The 20194-nt window shown below is 37.7% G+C and overlaps 1 protein-coding gene across 1 annotated transcript in view; it reads left to right on the top strand.

Moving 5' to 3' along the window:
• The window catches only part of SNRNP40 (small nuclear ribonucleoprotein U5 subunit 40), a 28777-nt gene extending 11605 nt beyond the window's left edge, over positions 1-17172 (top strand). The window contains exons 5-10 of the mRNA XM_039858683.1: positions 2392-2514; positions 9448-9568; positions 11450-11532; positions 12545-12606; positions 15839-15942; positions 16665-17172. Coding sequence (XP_039714617.1) covers positions 2392-2514; positions 9448-9568; positions 11450-11532; positions 12545-12606; positions 15839-15942; positions 16665-16714 — 543 coding nt within the window. The 3' untranslated portion in view covers positions 16715-17172. The remainder of the gene's footprint in view (positions 1-2391; positions 2515-9447; positions 9569-11449; positions 11533-12544; positions 12607-15838; positions 15943-16664) is intronic.
• The last annotated feature ends 3022 nt before the right edge of the window (positions 17173-20194 follow it).

The raw sequence follows: 20194 nt of genomic DNA, 5'->3' as shown, positions 1-20194 counted from the left end.
GTTGATGGATATTGGGTCATTGCCACTTTTTAAAAAAATTATTATGAGTTATGTTGCTACACTCGTATAAGTTTTTATTTGAACACTTGTTTTCATTTATCTTGGGTATTTATCTAGTAGTGGCATTGCTGGGTCATATGGTAATTCTATGTTTAACTTTTTGAGGAATGTCAGACTCTTCCATAGTAGCCACATCATATTACACTCCTACCAGCAATGTATGAAGATTCCAGTTTCTCCACATACTCACGAAGATTTGTTATTTTCTGTGTGAGTTTCATCATCATCATCATCATCGTTATTATTATTACCATCCTAGTTAGTGTGAAGTGGTACCTAATTTTTTGTTTTGCATTTCCCAGATGATTTATGATATTAAGCATCTTTTTGTGTGCTTATTGGCCATTGTTCTATCTTCTGAAGAGATATGTTTTTTCAGATCCTTTGCTCATTTATTAATTGAGCTCTTTGTATTTTTGTTGTTGAGTTATAAGAGTTCTTTACTCTGGATTCTACACCTTTATTAGATTTATGATTTGCAAATATTTTCTTTGATCGTTCTCGTTTTCTTGATATTATCCTTCGATGTACAATAGTTTTTATTTTTATGAAGTCTAAGTTATCTTTTCTTTCGTCATTTGTGCTTTTGGTGTCATTTAAAAATTCATCACCAAATCCACAGTCGTGAAGATTTACAAATCCATTTTTTCTTCTAAAAATTTTATAGTTTTAGCTTTTACATTTAAGTCTTTGACCCATTAAATTTTGTATATGGTGTGAGGTAAGGGTCTAGCTTCATTCTCTTGCGTGTGGTTATCCAGTCGTCCCAGCACCATTTATTGAAAGGACTATTAATTTCTTTTTTCCTTCTGTGTGGGCCATACTTTTTTGCTTCTTTTTGTGCCTCATAATTTTTTGTTGAAAACTGGACATTTGAATATTATAATGTGGCAACTCTGGAAGTTGGATTCTCCCAAGGGTTTGTTGTTGCTGTTTGTGGTACCTATTGTTTGTTGGGTGAATTTTCTTACACTTTATCAAGTCATGTATAGCCAACGAAGTCTTTCATTTGCTTAGTGGTTTGCAAATAGTTCAGCAAAGATTTCCTTAATCACCTGGGAGAAAATAAAGTCTCCCAGTCTTTGCAAATTGGCTTTGTGTGTGTGTTGGCACCTGCCTTCACCTCTCAGCTAGGCGGTTTACAGTTCTGCATTAACCTTCACTTCCTGCTTGTGCAGAGCCTGAAGGTTAGTAGTGGTAAGACCTTCTCAGGTCTTTTCTAAGCATGTGCCCAGTCATGGGCATATGAATGACTTTTTAGAGTCCCAAGAATATGTCAGAACTTTTCAAAGCCCTTGTTCTCCAAATTGCCTCATTCCCCACCTTCCCTCCCAAGCTGTTTGGTTTGTCTTTTGTTTGTCCCAAATGTTACCCTTGGCCCCAACAGGCAGAAGCTAATGCATTTGCCTGCAAATGTTTTTGACAAATGCCTCTGCCCTGGTAGAGTTCTAAATTAGGCAAAATAAAGACAAACCCTTTGAACTCATCCTTCAAGGAGCCACCAGACAGGTAAAAACAACTACAATTCTTAGTGTATGTGGTGCTGAAGCGAGCACAACAACCACAATTCTTCAAGAACAAGGAATAAGGTCTGTTCTGTTCCCTCCAGTACTAAGAACCTATATGGGGAATATGGGCTATTACCTTCAAAAGTATTGCTGAATTAGGAGATGAAGCCAAGGTAAGTTAAAACACTACAGAACTCTTCCTAAGACGCAGGTAGCTCTTTCCTCATCAAGTATTTGCCTGGTTGCTATAAACTTTTGATTAGTGTCTAGAGTTCTGATAAAGTTGATTCTGCCAGGTTTTTTGCTACATAATTCTTTGTAGAAGGACAATCTTTTGGCAGTCCCTACTCTGAAATTTTTGCTGAAGTAACCTCTTCTTCATATATACAAATGTACATATATATACACACACATATATATTTTGTTTATTTATTTATTTCGCCCCTTATGTAAGTTGCAGCCCACTAATAAAGTGGCATCTACAGTTTGAGAACACTGGTGTAATATCCTTGCTGTGGTAAGGACATATGAACTAAGCCAGTAGAGGATTTCCACTCTTAAGGGCATATTGATTAGCTTTGTTTTTCAGATTTTAACAAAGGAGTCAAAACATAACCAAAGTGATTTGTTCTGCTAACTTTCAGATATGTAGGCAAAATTGTGGTCACTTCTCACCATGTTACTAGTATATCCATAGGAGTTTCTGAAGGGGCTCCTATTAGAGATGTGTTCACCTCCACAAAGTCCTTGGACTTAGGAGTATACTATGCAATTACTTCTCAGAGTGCTGTTACTGTAGACTCTCCTGTTCTTTCTGCTTTAGCTTTGGGACATCCGGAAAAAAGCAGCCATCCAGACGTTTCAGAACACCTACCAGGTGTTAGCTGTGACCTTCAATGACACAAGTGATCAGATTATTTCTGGTGGAATAGACAATGATATCAAGGTATGTTTGGTGTTTTGTTATATTTCCCTTTCACTATCTCCACTCACTGAGATGAATCTTTTCAAACCTCTGAGATTGTAGTAGCTTGCACTTAATACCAACTAAAAGGAAGATAGTAATTTTGAACATGTTTTCTTTCTGCCCTGTCCTCATTGACTGCCTAAGTCAAGGGTTGCATTACAGCTCTTGTAAATGCTGTAAGGGCCAGGCAGTTAATGTGAAATGTGCAGTTCCCTGTGTGGGGACTCTGAAAATGAAGAATACGTTCTCTGCTTAAAGACATTCAGAACCTTTGTTGTTGCTGTTGTTGGCTTAATGAAATCCATTTGTGATTTTTTTTTTCTACCCTAATGTCTTAGTGTGTCTTTCTTTTTGAGACTATGGAAATGAAATTGTGGAGAGTCTATAACTCAGAATGAGATATAGTTAATAGTGTTGGAGAAAGAGATGCTAGACCATGTGGTTATTATATCTAACACTTTGATAGTGCTTACATTATTTTTAGAGCTTTACATTATTCACTTAATTCACAACAATCTCATAAAATAAGCACTATTAAAAAAATTTTGTAGCTGAAGAAACTGAGCTAAGAGAGGCACGACAACTTATGGTTATACAGCTAATAGCAGTGGAACCTCAGAAAGTTTAGTTCCAGAGTCATGCTCTTAATACCTATGAGAAATCCCCTGAAGATTTTTCTACTCACTGTCTTCAGTTCCTTACCTCCCTTTCATTCCTCAATTCCAAATTTCCTGATCACTCCTCAACAGTTTGGCTTCTGCCTCCATTGTTTCATTGACACAGTCCTCTTCAGAGTCAACAATATTTTCTTGTTACTGAATCCAGTAAATTCTTCTAGTCTTTTTTTTTTTGTTGTTGTTAACTGGTTATAACAACATACTCTCCTACCCCTCTGGCATATCCTTCTCAGATACCTCTCTGAGCTATCTCTCTGTACATTCTTTAAATACCATTATTCTCCAAGGTTCTTTCTTAGGCGCTCTTCTCACTTTACACCTTTTCCCTGGACAGTTCTCATCTATTTCCATGACTTTGTCCTCTCTGTGCTGATGACTCCATATTCCCAGCCCAGATCTTCAGCTTTAGAGCCCTGAGTACAACCAGCCACTCAGCATCCCCTATTTGGGTGTTTCATAAGTACTTCAGAATTCACCATTTCCAAAATTTAACTTCCCATCCCTTTTCTACCACACAACTATGGTAGAATATGTGGAATCAGAACATGGGAACTTAATTAAATCATCTTAATAGCTAATGCGCTATTTCCCAGAGTGAGGTTTGGGAACCCACTAGCAGTAGACTCACTAGAGGACGTATACAGATGAAAGTAGGTTAATGTCATGAAGCTATGATAATTTTTATACTTTGAAAGTGTTAGTATTAAAATTTATATACAGTGAAATTAAGTTTTTTAGTGTACAGTTCTACGAATTTTAATGCTTGCCTAGATTTGTGTAACTGCCACAAACAGGGTACAGAACAATTTCTGTCACCACCGCCCCCCTCCCAACATTTCACAGTGCTCCTCTGGTTCAAACTCTCTCTATATCCCTAATCTTTACCAACCATTAATCTGTTCTTTATCCTGTAGTTCCTTTTCTAGGATATATAAATGGAATCATACCATATGCCACCTTTGGAGACTGAATTATTTTACTTACGCTGTAAGAATTTGATATTCTCATCTCCACTGTGGGAATAGACCAACCTAAGAATAATACTCTTGTGCTGGTAAGATCTTCTTACCACAAAAAGTATGATTTACTTCAGGCTTTTTATTCTAGACTATTCCTGGCCCTTCAATAAACAAATATATTCAATTGTGCTATAGTCCTGAAGGGATACCCAGTGCTTTTTAAGGGTTTGAATGTTTTCCATGTCTTCTCAGACACACACCATATGATGTAGCTACCCTTAGAGTTGGTTATTTCTGCAGATAGCTAATCCCTGTCATTGTTGATTTATATCAATTTTATTCTGAAATCCAAACTAATCTCAAATATGCAGAAGTATAAATACAGTCCCATGAGTACAGCAGTTATGTTCAGCACTAGCTTTTTTCTAAAATATCGTCCTTTACATTTCTTTGAGAAATCTTCTGATTCTAGTTTTGTACAATTTGGTGAATTAGTTCCCAGTTATCCTATATATTTTACAAGTTTACATCATGACTTTGTTTTTCTAAACTAAAAAGTCTTTATTCTGTCCACAGATACTCAAATTTTTCTGTTAGTGCTTCATTTTCAGGAAATATTTTTATGAAAAGTACACAGCGTATTCCAAAAACTGGGACATCTTATTGTGTACCTGGTCAATATCACTGCCTTCTCTTGCCAGAATTGGGAGCTTTCTGTTTGTGCACTGTATGTAGTGTATTTCATTTTCCAAACTAAAAATCAGGATGGACTGTCCCGTTTGCCTGCTTATTTACCTTAAAAGTTTTGCAGAAATGTAAAAATTGCATTCAAATGTATATTTAATAAATCAACTTTATTGGGAATAAAATTATTAAAAATTAAGATAAAATTGTTTATTACAATTTAAATGTTTTAGTAATGAAAATAACTTTTGTTCATTGAAGAAAACTTAGCAAATGTAAAAAAAAATAAGACAAATAAATCACAGTCTCATCATCCAAATTCACTCTTTGATATTTTAATATACTTCCAGTCTGTTTCTATACTATAATGTTTTGTACGAAAACATCTTAACATTCACACTTTAGATAAAATAAGCCCGACTTCGTCTTATCTCAGAAGCTAAGCAGGGTTGGGCCTGGTTAGTACTTGGATGGGAGGCCACCTAGGAAGACCAAGTGCTGTAGGCATAAAAAATAAAAAGGATTGTAAGCTGCTGACAAGGTTTTTGCAATCTGTGAGGTCAACCAAGGATTGCCTTGCCAAAAAATAAAAATAAAAAAATCTTATATGACATTCTTTTCACTTAATAACATATAACTAATTTTTTGTCTGGAACCCCACCCCACCCTAATAGTACCATAATTAGCTAGCTAACTCTTGTATTCTAATCTTAGCTCAGTTATCTTCTCTTCAGAGGATTTCTTAGACTAAACTAGACTTTCCTTCTACTTGACGTCTATTGCATCACTCATCTTATTTTCTTCTTAACATTGTAGTTAGAATCTTTCAGGATTATAGTTAGGATCATTTTTCTTTTTTTCTCTAGTTTTAATGGAATATAATTGACATATAACATTATTAGTTTCAGATGTACAACATGATTTGATATATGTATGTATCGTAAAAGGATTACCAAAATAAGTTTAGTTAACATCCATCACCTCATAGTGTTACAAATTATTTTTTCTTGTAATGAGAACTTTTACAATCTATTCTCTTAGCAATTTGCAAATGCACGGTACAGTTTTGTTAATTTTAGTCACCATGATGTACATAACAACCCCAGAACTTAGGGTCATTTTTTCTGATTCTCCCACTTAACTGCTAGCTATGTAATCTTAAGAAGGTTATTTAACCTTTCTGAGTTTCCACTTCTCATCATTAAGTGGGAATGATCACCCTACCTCATACAATTATATGGATTAAATGAGGTAAAGAATATAATATTCCCAGAAAAATAGTAGTTACTTGTAAGTATTCTATATATGTTAACCACTTTCATCATTATTTTACTTATTAGAATATTTGATAATGTAGTAAGTGACAACCATGTCACTGGATGTTTAGGCTATTTCCTATGTATCACTATCACAAATTATGCTGCTATGGACATATTTGAGCATGAACCCTTTCCATATTAATTTTCTTAGAATAGATTTCTAGATGAAAATTAATGTGTTAATAAGTATAAGGATATTTCATATCTTAGATACAGGTTCCCAGATTGTTTTCTGGCAATAGCAGTTAATACAGACAGTATTTAAAATAAAATAAGATTGCTATAACTATTTGACTTCATTTTGGCTCCTATGTAACTAAAGAGTATGCTGGAGAGGTATGAGACTATTAGGATTGCAGTCTTCTTTCTATCTAACACCTCTTATTCTTACACCCTTAGGGAAGAATAACTGCCCCTGGACCCAGAAAGATTCTTAATTGTCTTCAGGCCCTCATACATTTCTTTAAATGTGAAACAGAGCCTCCTTTTCAATCAGAAACAGACTCAGAGAGTGTTAAATCTGAAAGGGACCTTAGACATGTAGTTATCCCTCTTACTTTACAGATGACTAAAGTGAAGCCTTAACAAGTGATTTGGCCAAGATCACACAGTCAGTCACTCACATAGTCATTGGTAGAGCCAGTACCAGAACTCTATTTTCAGGGAGCTAATACTCTTTCCACTCTATCGAATTGTCTCTAGTTGATTAACAAGTATCTTTAAGCACTTACAGGCCTACCAGTCTTGAGCACTTGTTTGACAAATCACTGTATTCCCTCACTACATCAGGAGGTGCTCCTGAAAGTTTTGCTTCTCAGTCTCTTACTTAGCACCACCTATTCTAAGAAAGGGGGAACAAATAGGGAATGGGAACCCGTTTTAAAATCTGAGGTGAACAAATTCTTTCTGCCAACCTCTTGGGATTTTTCTTTCTGGTTATAGTATTGGGGCATCAGAGGAAAATGAATAAAAGAAGAAAACGTGCTTCTGTCTGATGGCTTCAAGGTCCAACTAGCAGTTCTTTGGCATTTCTTATAATTCTGAGCTCTGGTCAGAATGGGAGTTTAGTTGATCGTTTTTTGTTTGTTTTGTTTTTAATGTAGTGGGTTGGGTAAGGGGAATAGAATAAATCCTCATTGATTTCCCAGCCTTCGTTCTCATCCTTTCAATTATCTGGGCCTAAAGGATCTTTCTGGAATGTAAATCTAACCAAATCATCCCACTACTCTGAACCCTTCTGTGGCTCCCAGTGAGGAAGATAATGTCCAAGCCAGGCATTAAAAATCTTTCATGAGCTGGCCTCTGCCTGCCTACCTCTCAAGCATTGTCTGCTGCTTCTCTGCCTGATTGCCTACATTCCAGCAATTTCTTCATGCCTCTATGCTTTCACACATTATTTTTGCCTAGGAATACTCTTCTACTTTGTCTAAGTAAAAAAAATATCTCTGCTCAAATGCTTCATTCTCTATGAAACTTTCCCTTCCTCACTCCCATCTGTGGACCACGAGAGAGTTAATCTCTCTTTGCTACTATACCTTGTATAGCATTCTCATCTCTTAAAACTAACATGTCTGTTTTTCCTGCTGACTGAAAGCTTCCTGAGAGCAGGGATTATATCTTTTTTTTAAAATCTCTAACAGTGCCTACCACTAATGACATGCCCCGATGTTCACTGAGCAGTTGATTAGGACATTCGTAAAATATTTTGCTTAAATTGGTGCTTTATTCACGCTTTCTGTGGGAAATCCCAAATATATTTTGGCTCTGCACAATATGTGCAGGCCTCAAAGAGGAAAGTCTGGAAATACCACCCAAGGGCTGTGAGAGATGGTGAATTGCATTCTCTCTTAGTTACAAAGCTAAAGATTTCAACAGTATCTTCTCTGAAGAGGAGTATCAACAGCTTGAACAAAAAATTTCAGCTATTTTAAGCTTTCCTGATTATTTAGGCAGCAAACATCCTGACACAAAATGATTGTTTATAAAGTATGTTGGGCTCCACATGAATGAGCTATTGACAGGGAACGAGGAGTTGTCTCTTACGTATTTCTTGAGTACGTATAACACTGAACTCATTTCTAGATGAGGAAAGTACCTTGTTTAAAGGGACTTTTCACTTAGAAAAAAACTACATGGCAAAAATAAATCAGATTTGGAGGAAATTTTGTGTAATACCAATGATGTTAAGAAAATTGCTGTTCTTTTTCTATATGACATGCCAGACCATTTCTGTTGGCTTTAATATATTTTTCACAGTTACAGGTTATGTAAATATAAACACTGTTTTGTATTTTCCTTATTTACTTAGTAGCTCATTATATAGACATTTTTATATTTGGTCTTCAGAGTTATTTTTAGGAGTTGTTTAACAATAAATAGGTACCAATTATTGAGGACCTTCTGTGTGCCAGGCACATTTATGCTAAGCATTCTATTTGTCATCCTCACAACAGCCATAAGAAATAAATGTTGTTATTCCCATCTTACAGACCAGAAACAAGTTCAGAGAGGGTTAGTGGACCAATAACACATAACTTTTACATAGCAAAGACTAGTTCAGTCTGACCCTAAATCCCCACTCTTTCCACTCTGCTCTCCTATCTCTAGCATGAGAACTCCTAGTGTTGCAATGCATTTATGAGCCAAAACTTAATAAACTGTATATTTTTTCTGTTTGTCATTAGGTTATTCTCAGCTGAACCGTTTCTCTTACCTTTCCTACCCAGGCATATTTTAATGAATGTACTTTTCCATAGTGTGTATATATATGTGTGTATATACATATTATGATATCAAATGAAAAATTTTTAAGCCTCTATCTTTGTATGTTACTTTGTTATATAATTTTTTGCGTGCAATCATAATGCCTTTTTCAAAGGACATGTTTACTTGTTTTTTTACATAGTTATAATAGTTTATTTTTAATTGCTAAGAATCAGAGTTGAAGCATTTTTTAGTTTTTTAATTCCTAACTTATTTCATTATGATTTGAAAATAACTTATACATTCTACTATTTTTTGTTAAACTTTATCTTAATATTTGACATTCATTAGTTGTTATCTATCTAGTCAAATATACTAACTTTGACTCCCTTTTTAGAAAGAGGAGAGTGTTACCTCTTTGGTAGAAATCCTATATTTTGTGGTAAAGTAATTCTTGGCCCAGAGGTAATTTAAGAAGGGGTTACCAATTTCTCTAGGCAGTTGACTCTTTAGTAACTAGTTTATTGCTGTTCATAACTTGATTTCTGAGAGCACCTTTTTGTTTTATAGGTCTGGGACCTGCGCCAAAACAAGCTTACCTATACGATGAGAGGCCATGCAGATTCAGTGACTGGTCTGAGTTTAAGTTCTGAAGGCTCTTATCTCTTGTCCAATGCAATGGACAATACAGGTAACTTTGGAAAGGAAAGCACTCTTCAGTTCCTAGTCATTGTGGGTCATAAAGAAAGTAGGCCTTGGGTGCTAGAAGTGTGTGCTGGGATAAATGAGAGTCCAAGGAAAGAATCAGGACAGCTCACAGATTTTCACCAGGACAATTAGGAGGACACGTAATAGAAAAAGCTTTAGAAGAAAGAGCTGGTCAAAGAGCCAGGATTCTAGTCCCAGAGCTGCCATCTAATCCCTGAGCAGCTTTGCACTTAACATTTCTCTAAGCATCAGTTTCTACACTGGTAATATAAGAAGATTGGACTTTACTTTTAAGGCCCATTTTAGCTCTGGCATACTGTGGATTCAAGTAGGGGACAAGAAACTCTTGGTGATTAGTATATTAAAAAAGATGAGAGTCTTAAAATTTATCTAAGACAGTTCTCAGACACTTCAGAGAGCACCAAACTTGGATGATCAGTAGACCTATTGATATCTTCATTGTGCTTTCTGCCAGTATGTCTTCCCTCTCCACTCCAAAGCATTGGTGTGACAAGAGGACCTCATTAAAACATGTCAGCATTCCAAATTTACACAAATACTCTTGTCTGCTTGTTTTTGAGTTGTTATGTGGAAGGATGGGTATTGCAGAAAAAGAAGATGAATTGTTGGATTATATGCTTAATTTACAAGAGTTTGGAAATGCCTCTCTGGTATGTAAGTTCATAGGTTTGTCAGGAGCAAAAATGTTTTCACTGGCATTTTGAAATGAAAACAGTGCATCACACTCAATAGGTGCTCAATAAATATGTGTCAAATGAATGAATTAACATTCTTACCTTCTGACTGGATTCTCAGGTCAATAGCAAACTTTTACACATAACTTCACCTTCTTAGGCCTCTCTGAATTCAAGGATTGATATTTTTTTCACACTCAAAATGATATCACTCAGATTCCATAGCTTTAATTAACAATAGCCATAGGTATAGCTTTAATTAACAATGGGTATAGCTTTAATTAACAATAGCTGTAGCTACCGCTTAGCGTGGGTATTTATACACATATCCTGATTTTGATGGATTTACCATTAACATTCTGGCATTGGTCACAGTAGAGAAAGATGAGATTCCCTAAATGGTTATTAAAATAAGGAGAACTTCTTGTTATGGCTATATAATAAAATTACAAATTTTTTGTTTATAGCCTCCAATCTTTTAGAGCCCTTTCACATATATCATCTTATTTGATCCTTAAAATACTTTTATTAAAAAGAAAAATAAAATAAAAGTAGTATTCTCATTTTAGAGGAGACCAAAATTCACCCGAATCCCGCTATTTACCCTACGTCGCTTCCGCCATCATAAAGCAGAGGCCAATTCGGAATCCGAAAGTTCCACTTTTTAGTTCTTGTTGCCCGATGCTCTTTTAATATGTTTGACTTTCTTCAAGTTTAGGCTGTCAGGTGCTCATGAGCGAAATTAGAAAAGGTTAGTTCTGAGTTTGTTTTTTATAGACTGAATGTCACAGTAGTCAGTGGTAGTTAGATTGTCATGTCAAAGCTTTGCTAGATGTGACTCTTTGGGTTGGCAGAGGAATCATTTGCAGGATGTTTTGTTGGAAGTTAGTGTCATAGCCAACTACTTAATGTTGTACATCCCTAGCAATATGTTTGACATTTCTCCTTCCTACCCCCTCAGCTTTCCTTTTTGTCCTTAGACCCAATGGAACTTGAATGCATTTCATTCCTGTTAGAAAAAGCAAAGAGCCTCTCCAGGTAGCAGTGTACCATGTTGGACCTCCTCCCCTCAGAAAACAGTACCAGTCATTGACATGGTACTGATTTCAGCTGGGTTCTCAGGAGGCTGTGGCTGATAACTATTTTGCTTGGTTTATTTGAATTTGCAGTGCGGGTCTGGGATGTTCGGCCATTTGCTCCCAAGGAGAGGTGTGTAAAGATATTTCAAGGAAATGTACACAACTTTGAAAAGGTGAGTTCTGCACAGCAAAGGAGTTTTACTGTTCATTTGATTCAAAGAAACATTTAAGGTGGTGCTAAGGTGCAGTATCTATGTATATCAAATCATTATGTTGTATATCTAAAACTAATACAATGTTATATGTCATTTATATCTCAATTTTAAAAAAAAAGATAGTGCTAAGGGTAGAGAGTGGTAGTCCACTAAGAAGAAGCTATATTCCGGTAACACTGTTCTCCCTCAAAACTGTTCTTCCCAGAAATAAAACTGATAGAAGGATAGAGCAGAAGGCAATCACATAGATTGTGGTGGAGCCAACTCTCAAATTTAGAACTACTGATTTCGACAAGACACTCCTACCCTTTTAATTCCTTAGTAACTTTGACCCTCTTAGGTCAGTGTTCTAAATGGGACCCAGGCTCCCATGGCTGTTAACCAGATGGGCTCCCTCACTCTCCCAGTGACTAGCTCTTAGGCCCTGAGAATACATCTCTACCCTCAGTAAGCGTCACAGCCCAAGTTCTGAGAGACAGAAATTTTTTCTAAACTGTCAAATCCCAGATCAGCTCTTAAAAACAGCTTTTTCTCCAGATAATTTTGTATAGAAACTAATATTTTTCTTTTGAGAGCCCATTGAAATTCACTTTCACTTTATAAACCAAATCTTATTTTTTTGTTGGATTTTGTTTTGTTTTTATTTTCCTTCAAGATAAACACAACATGTTTTTAATGAGGATCAAGATAAATGGAGCAAAGGGAGCTTCCATTTGTAGGCAGAACAAAATTTTGTTGCTAGGTCCGCTCTACTAAGAATTCAGCATTTTCTACAGTTTTTATATGGCATGAAGTTATAAAGTATGCTCTCTTGGGCCAAAAAATACAAGATAATTGCTGATCATCTTTTTGGGGAGAATAATTAAAACTACTTAAGAAATTTAAAGTCTCTTAGTGATTCTATAGTCTAATAAAGAAGGATTTGGTACATTACTGTATTCATTGGATTCCTGCTTATGTATTATTTTAGAATCTTCTGAGATGTTCTTGGTCACCTGATGGAAGCAAGATAGCAGCTGGCTCAGCCGACAGGTAAGGATTACTGGGCTTGAGGTAAAGAATAATGGAGCTATGCAGGTATCTAATGTTTAATACATTAAGTGCGGATACTGAGCTAGAGTAGACATAGAGTTATAGCTGTATTCAGAGATGAAGCCATGTGCAGTATGAAGGTTTTAAAAATCATGTCGGACAAACACATCATTTCTACCCTCTTTGGATACATTTTAGACCTAGAGGGTAAACAGTTTCTTTGATTCTGTTGTGTTCCCTTTGCCATCATAACAAAATTCAGACTCATAATCTGACTCCTGTTTTTTTTCTTGTATTCTTCTGCCATGCTTCAGTTCATTCAAATACGTATGGCGTGCTCTTCTCCCCCACCATCCCCACAGTGCTTCACTCACATGGAACTCCTTCTCCCTGTTCTTACATCTCTTGTGCCTCCAGGCTTCTCTCTCAGGTTTCTTCTCAATTATCCAAACTCTTATATCTCTCTAGTAATCACCTCTATGTTATGTGTCTAAACTTTCCCTGGCCCTCTCTCTCCCTTACCTCTTGGGCATAACTAATTTCCCTTTGTTCTGAGCTGTAGTCATACTTTGTACATCTAACCTTTATTGGCATTTATTACATCTTACAGTCAGGCAAACAGTGGGACCCGCTGTTATTTGCTCCTGGAGGTCAGAGAATGATTCTTAGTTATCTGAACCCAGGGTAATGCTCGACCTATTCATGAATATTACATGAATGAATTCCTTGTTCAAGGATGGCAGTTAAATTTTGGTGACCTGTACTTCGAAGAGAGTCAGAGGTTAAATAGGGATGTCCAGGTGCCCAGGCTATTGCTTTACCAGATGTGGAATGGTAAAGAATGAGAAAGCCTTCTGATGGCAAACTGTGGATCTAGCTCCCATCTTTCTCGCCTTTTAGAGCAGGGGTCCCCAACCCCTGAGCCATGGACCGGTACAAGTTCATTGCCAGGAAAAATGGACAATTATTTAGCTACTTTCTGCGGAGGGGGAAAGGATCCAGATGCAACAGTGCCACATTGATAGTTTGAGTCCTGATGGTTTAGAGAACTGCCTTGAAAAGAGAATCTAAGGGATTTTCAGTTGTTAGGTTACTAAAGATCTTAAACGAGTCCACAGCCTAAGGTATCTTGCATTCTGATAGAGTAGCCACCATTCTGAGTATGTTTACATTAGAGAGATTGTATCTTATGTAATTAAGCTTTTAAATGATATTTGCATGTGCTTTTCTTTTGAATAGTTTGTTTCTGACATTAGTCTTTCTGACTTTCAATGTCCCCTCTTTCCTCTTTCCTTCCACACTGTTCCTTTATACCTTACATGTGGTGGAAGCATGGCTCTGGTCTGGGGAAAGTCTGCTTGCCTACCTGCTAGGGGTTGGCCAGATTTCACAGGCCTCCTTGCCAATTAGCCCCAAATCAGCAAGCAGCTCTGTTATATAAGGAGCCTGGTTCCTGCTGAATGTTGCCATGCCAAAGTAAGGAGAGGACATGGAACCCCTCTAAATTTAGCACCTAATTGGCATCCATGGAGAGTGCAGCCTTGAAGTAAACCTTTGGAGATCTGGGTTTCTGCTGGCCTTTATGTGCCTGGGAAATGTATCCTTCTCAAAAAATTGCTTTTCAGCTTGGCCTGGATTCGGCAGATTTCCCCTCTCTACTTTCAAATCACCTACCTCCTCATATTCAGACTTGAAATCCATCAACAGTCCTATCAAAGACTGCAGGAAAACTGGCCAGTCCTTCTGTTATGAGTGATTTATTCAGCCTATTGATTTCATGTGATTCTGTTTTTTTTAAACAACTGTATTTGTCATAACAATAGCTATCAATTGTATATGCCAGGCACTTTGCATACGTTATCTTATTATTTCTCTCAACCAAGCTGTGAGATCAATATTGTCTTCATTCTTACAGCTAAGGAAAGAGAAGCCTAGAAAAGTTAAATAAATGTCTAAGGTTACTTAGCTATTTAAGTAGTTGGATTGAGACTTGAACCCAGGTCTTTCTAACTCCATAGCTCATAGATGTTTTTCACTATGCCACATCGTCCTTCACTGGATTAATGAGGACAGTTATTTGTGCATGGCAGGAAAGAAGACAGTAGGGAGAACATGAGCATCGGAGCCAAGGAGTCTGTAGACATATGGGGTTCCTGCTTCTCTTCCATCTTGCTTGGAACTCATATTTAGTTCCTATGGAGTCCAGCTCTTTTATATAATTAAGGAGCTCTTGTTTATTTGCATTTTAGACCATAAGTGTTTTGAGCAGTACTAGGCATTTTATAATCAAGTACTGGTGAGTATACCCTTTTAGGTATAGACTGAACAAAACAATGTAAATAATTGAATAACCTGTTTGAAAACTACCAGCCCTTTGAATTTACCAACAGATTATTTTTTGCATGGTCTTATGAAGATAATATCTCTATTTTACCTTAAGCTTAAAATGACCCAAGCAAGGTTGAGGGTCAGAGGAACTTTAGAGGCTGAGGGCAAGAGTGGGGCAAGGTGTTTGCAGGTGGTAAGAGAAAGAATACTGGAATATATTAAGAGTTCTAGTTTTAGTTATGCCACTGATGAACCGTGTCACCTTGGAAAGATCACTGTACTTTAGTTTTCTTAATCTGTAAAATGAGTTTAGACTAGCCGATTTCTGTTGGCCCTTTCCCATGCTAGAATTTCATATTCTTTCTGTTCATGAATTCAGTGCAAGATTTGGGTCAGTGTATATTTGGGTTATGTTTAGATAGCACAGATTTCCTGTTTCTTCTCTGGGCTCTGTGATTTGAATACAATACTAAAAAGTTCAGATGGATCTACAACCTAGGCTCCCAACCTGCCATGAAATGAATTACCTTTAAGACATTCCTGGATGCATATGAGGTTAACTACAGCTTAATTATATTGGATGATCTTTGAGAAAGATTTCTCTGTGGAGTCTGTAGGAAAAACTTTGTCTTTTTCTTGTTCTTCCCTTTTTCAGAAGCTTGTGTTTGAAAATACCAGTAATGCTTATAAATTTGGCGATTCCTCTTTCTCTACTCAGTTGCTTATGGTCAGGGTCCATGCCATATTCAAAATCAGTATTCCTAGTTTCTGAAAGTCAGAATACAGTTCAGTAAATATAGGGTGAATAAATAAATTGTTCCTCTCATTTCTCATAAAAAGCCATGCTTCTACTTTACTCTCAGCTCTGGGAGGCCTTAGCTTTGCTCTTCATGATACCTTGCAGGTTTGTGTATGTGTGGGATACCACAAGCAGAAGGATTTTGTATAAGCTGCCTGGCCACGCTGGCTCCATCAATGAAGTGGCTTTCCATCCCGACGAGCCTATCAGTAAGTCTGTTCAGACTGTGGGGGAAGGGAAACTATGGGAAACTTCTGACAGGGGCCCTGAGAATACAGAGGCAGAGTTGGATGTCTGTTTTCTGTGAATGTCCATGCAGATGGTCTTTATCGGTGTCACTGACGGGTCTCACCATTATTCTAAGTAGTAAGGGTAAGCCCAGTGTTTTATTTTCTTCTCAGTCTCAGAAGGAGCTTGATTAGTCTAGTTCTTGTGAGTTTACTTGTTTCAAGTCTGTTTCAGTGAAGTATTTGGATAAAAGAATGATATTTCTTAATACTCATTTAAATTGTAACTTAACTCATTTTATTGGCTAGCTAAACTAAATAATGGGCCTCGAATTTAAGGAGAAAATGTAACTTTCTCCAGGGCTAAGCACATTTACAAAATGACTGGCACAGACATTGATTCTGCTCTTCTATAATGACTTAGAAGGTTTTTTTCTTAGGGTTTAACTGACAGGAGACATCAGAATTTAGAGACTGATCATGTATTCCCCCATAGCACAGTTCACCCTCATGGTTTTGAGAGGACGTGGATTGAAAAGCCAGGCTACAGTTTCCTGTGAATGGTGTTTTAAGAGGAGGGGGATTTAAGCCAAATCCAATGCTCTTTTATACCAAAATTGGCTCTTGACATAAGAGCCCTTGAACACCGACTCTCCTTGAGCCTTCATTATTTCCAGTTATCTTCTCTGTTCTTTTCACCTCAGTTCTCTCAGCATCCAGTGACAAGAGACTATACATGGGGGAGATTCAGTGAAGATAAGAAATGGAAGACTCCAAGGCTGCTTGACCTTGAGACTTCAGACTGCATTGTGGCATCATATGGTGCCCAGGCCAGTATCTTCCCTTCAGATGAATATCATTACTAGCAGGAAACTAAGAAGAGGTGGCCGTATTCCAGCAACCACATGTATCCAGTTTCAACAGAATGATTAAGGCAAGCTTACAGTGGCCTCTGAAAACCACCTGCCAGATTTCAGGGACTCTTTGGTTTTTTCCTTTTGTTTTGTTTTGTTTTGTTTTGTTTTGTTTTCTTCAAAGGGACAGATATTGTTTGGTTTGTAGTTTCCTATTTTCTAATTCAGGCCGAAGCCAGAGAACGTGACTGAAATTGGTTGGGGATTTTTTTTTTTTAATTCAATAACTGCATTGTATATTTTCTTTCTGTGTTTCTCTGAGTCATTTTGTATTAAAAGCCAAATAGATGCCTTTTTACAAGAGCCATATAGATTGGATTTATTGCTGTCCTTTCTTTGCTGCTTGATCACTAAATTTGAGCAGGACATAATATGGACGGGGGATACATCCAGTTAAACTTCCGAGAAGCTGTTTACTGGGATGTTGTGGGCTTTTTTCCCCCTTTTCTGTGTTTTTGTGGGTTTACTCACTCATGAAAATGACAAACAGAATAATTATCAGTAGCAAATACTGCTCTCCTGCTAGAAACATAGTAGTAAAGAGGTGATAAATAGGTCTGAAAGAATCTGGTTCTTGTTTACTTTTGCATGATCTTTAATGAACAGGGTTTTTGTCTACTCTGCCTCCTGCCCAAAAACACTTCTAAGCAGTAATCCCTACACTGAGGGTTCCTACAGTGGGTAGATTTGGGGCTGTCTCAGCTGGCAGAAATGACATTGGCTGGAAGGCTGCATCAAACTCAAAAGGAATATGAGAAAGTTTCGGTGTAACTGGGCCATGACATTGAGATTTGTTTATGATTTTGCTTGCCTGTCTCTCTTTCCTAAATTGACAGGGTTATTAAGAAATGCTATTAGTTGTCTTTTATCCCCAAGACAGATTACTGTCTCCCTGAATCACTGGGTGACTGGCTAGCACGCAAATCAGCACTAATAGATTTCACCTGACACTAAGGAGTGGCATGTGTCTTTTCTGAATCTCATATCGCAACACAAAGGTCTTCACACCTCCAACCTGTTCTGAACATGATTGGTTTTATACTTTTAGCTCACAAACCTGAATCATCTATGCATCTTACAGAGAGAAAGGATGGTTTTAAGTGAGCACATGTCCAATATTTAACTCATTGATAAAGGAACCAACAGGATGTTAAAGCTGTCAGATCAGTTACTTTTAATACAGTGAATGAAGTTTGAATAAAATATATTGGAAACATCAATTTATTGTGCCTGGGAGAGTTAAGGAAGTTTCACAGATAATGTGATAATGCTTAAATTGGGAGTTAGAGAATAAATAGGACTTTTTCAGGTGGACAAAGAACGTGTGCGTCAAACTTATGCATGGTTAGACATGGGAGCAGCATGTAGTAAAGTTATAGAATTCAGTAGGAGCAAAATCCTGGAGAGCTTGTACTTATGTTCTTGATCCTGTAGGCTGAGGTTTCCTAAAGTGTATTCCACAGAACAGTGTTTCTCAAGTATGTTAGATACATTGGTGCATAAAGATTCCATGCTCAAGTAAATTTGGGGAAGCCTGTGTCAGATAAAGTCAGACAGGTTTCTTTACTGGAGGACTGCTTAGAGCCTTTACTGTACAAAGTGTAGTGGGATCTTCAGAGGGAATGGTGACTCAGATTTCAGTCCTGAACAATAATTATATATAAGGTCATGACTTCAACCAGGAGAGATTTGGCAAGAGATGTTTTGCAAGCTGCTCCTCACACCTCTAGCACTATGACAAGTTACTCCCTAATCCTTATGAATATCCACATACCTCACAATTGGTCCAGTACCTTCCACTCACCCATTTTCTTGGCTTGAGGTAAAACAAGGCTTGAACCTTGACGTTGCACTTTTAAAAACCTACCAATCCCTTGAGAAGTTGGCAATGAGTGGGAAGAACCAAGGCCCTGGAGACTGTAAGGGCTTCCCTCTAATCTTAGCATCTTCACTCCTCCCAAGTGCCTTTTTCAAAGGCTGAGTAGAAGCCATTAGGAGGAGATGACAGTACCACTTAGACTTTGAAGGAAATAGAGGCCCCAACCTGGAGAATAAAGGTTTGAATATAAAACATCCCCAGAGGGTGCAAATTGTATTCTCACTTTAGGAGAGATAGATTGTTCCCGAATGAGTAATGGCATCTCTGGTTTTCAGTTAATTTCCCTTTATGATTTCCACAGTCTCTAGCACTTAATACTGTTGGCACTTAAAAGAGCTAGATTTTTTTTTCTAGGTGATTGAGTTTTGTGGACTGAATTGTCAGGGAGGTGGATTTGGACAGCTCAGGGCTCTTGTCAGAGTTGCCTCTTCACAGCATAACTATAGTTATTTGTTTCTCACAGATAGACCTAGAATCTACTACTTGTTAACAGTTAAGGTGTGTGGGTGGGAAACTGAGGTCAGTGAGAGCTCTGAGCAATTTGAGGCTGTAGGCAGTTGAGCCAGAGGAAAAGGCTGTCGGGCCATTTGAGTTAGAGCAGGATTGCTCCTTCCAAGAGACTTTAAGTCTTGACAGCTGTGTCTCAGGACAGAGGGAGGGGCCAGGCTTAAAAGCCTCATTCCTGTGGGACTAAATGAAGCCAAGTCTGATTTCTGAGACTGCCCTCTGGTCAATTGTCTCTGTCCCCAAGACCCATAATAATCCTTCGAAAAAGTGCTGCATCAAGCCCTGAGCTATCCCAAAGTCTCTTTTCTTCTAGACTTCAGCTTTTCTCAGTTGCATCTGCAACCCACCTAGACTCTTAGATTCTTTTCAATTTATATCCTCTAGAGCAGTGGTCGCCAACCTTTTTGGCACCAGGGACCAGTGCTGTGAGAATCTAATGCCTAATGATCTGAGGTAGAGCTGAGGCGGTGATGCTAGCGCAGGGGAGCAGCTGCACATACAGATGAAGCTTAGCTTGCTCACTTACTACTCACCTGCTGTGCGGCCTGGTTCCTGACAGGCCCCAGACCATACTGGTCCATGGCCCTGGGGTTGGCGACCCCTGATCTAGAGTGGTAGTTCTCAACTCTGGGCAATTTTACCACCCAAAGGACATTTGTCAGTGTCTGGAGACATTTTGATTGTCACAACTGGAAGGATGCTATGCACATCTATGAGTAGGGGCCAGAGGTGCTCAAAGAACAAATGCCCCAAAATATCCTTAGTAGTGCTGTTGAGAAACCCTACTCTAGAACTGTGATTCTCAAAATGTAGTCTTGAACAGCATCAGTGTCACATGAGAAATTGCTAGGAAAGCAAATTCTAGAGCCCCACCTGAGACCTACTGAATCAGAAATTTTGGGGAAAGGAAGTATTCAGCAGTCTGTTTCAACAA

Source organism: Pteropus medius, unplaced genomic scaffold, assembly GCF_902729225.1.
Source record: "Pteropus medius unplaced genomic scaffold, Ma_sr-lr_union100, whole genome shotgun sequence".
Taxonomy (NCBI): domain Eukaryota; kingdom Metazoa; phylum Chordata; class Mammalia; order Chiroptera; family Pteropodidae; genus Pteropus; species Pteropus medius.
The sequence above is the reverse complement of the archived record's forward strand: the minus strand, read 5'-3'. Positions and strand labels throughout refer to the sequence as shown.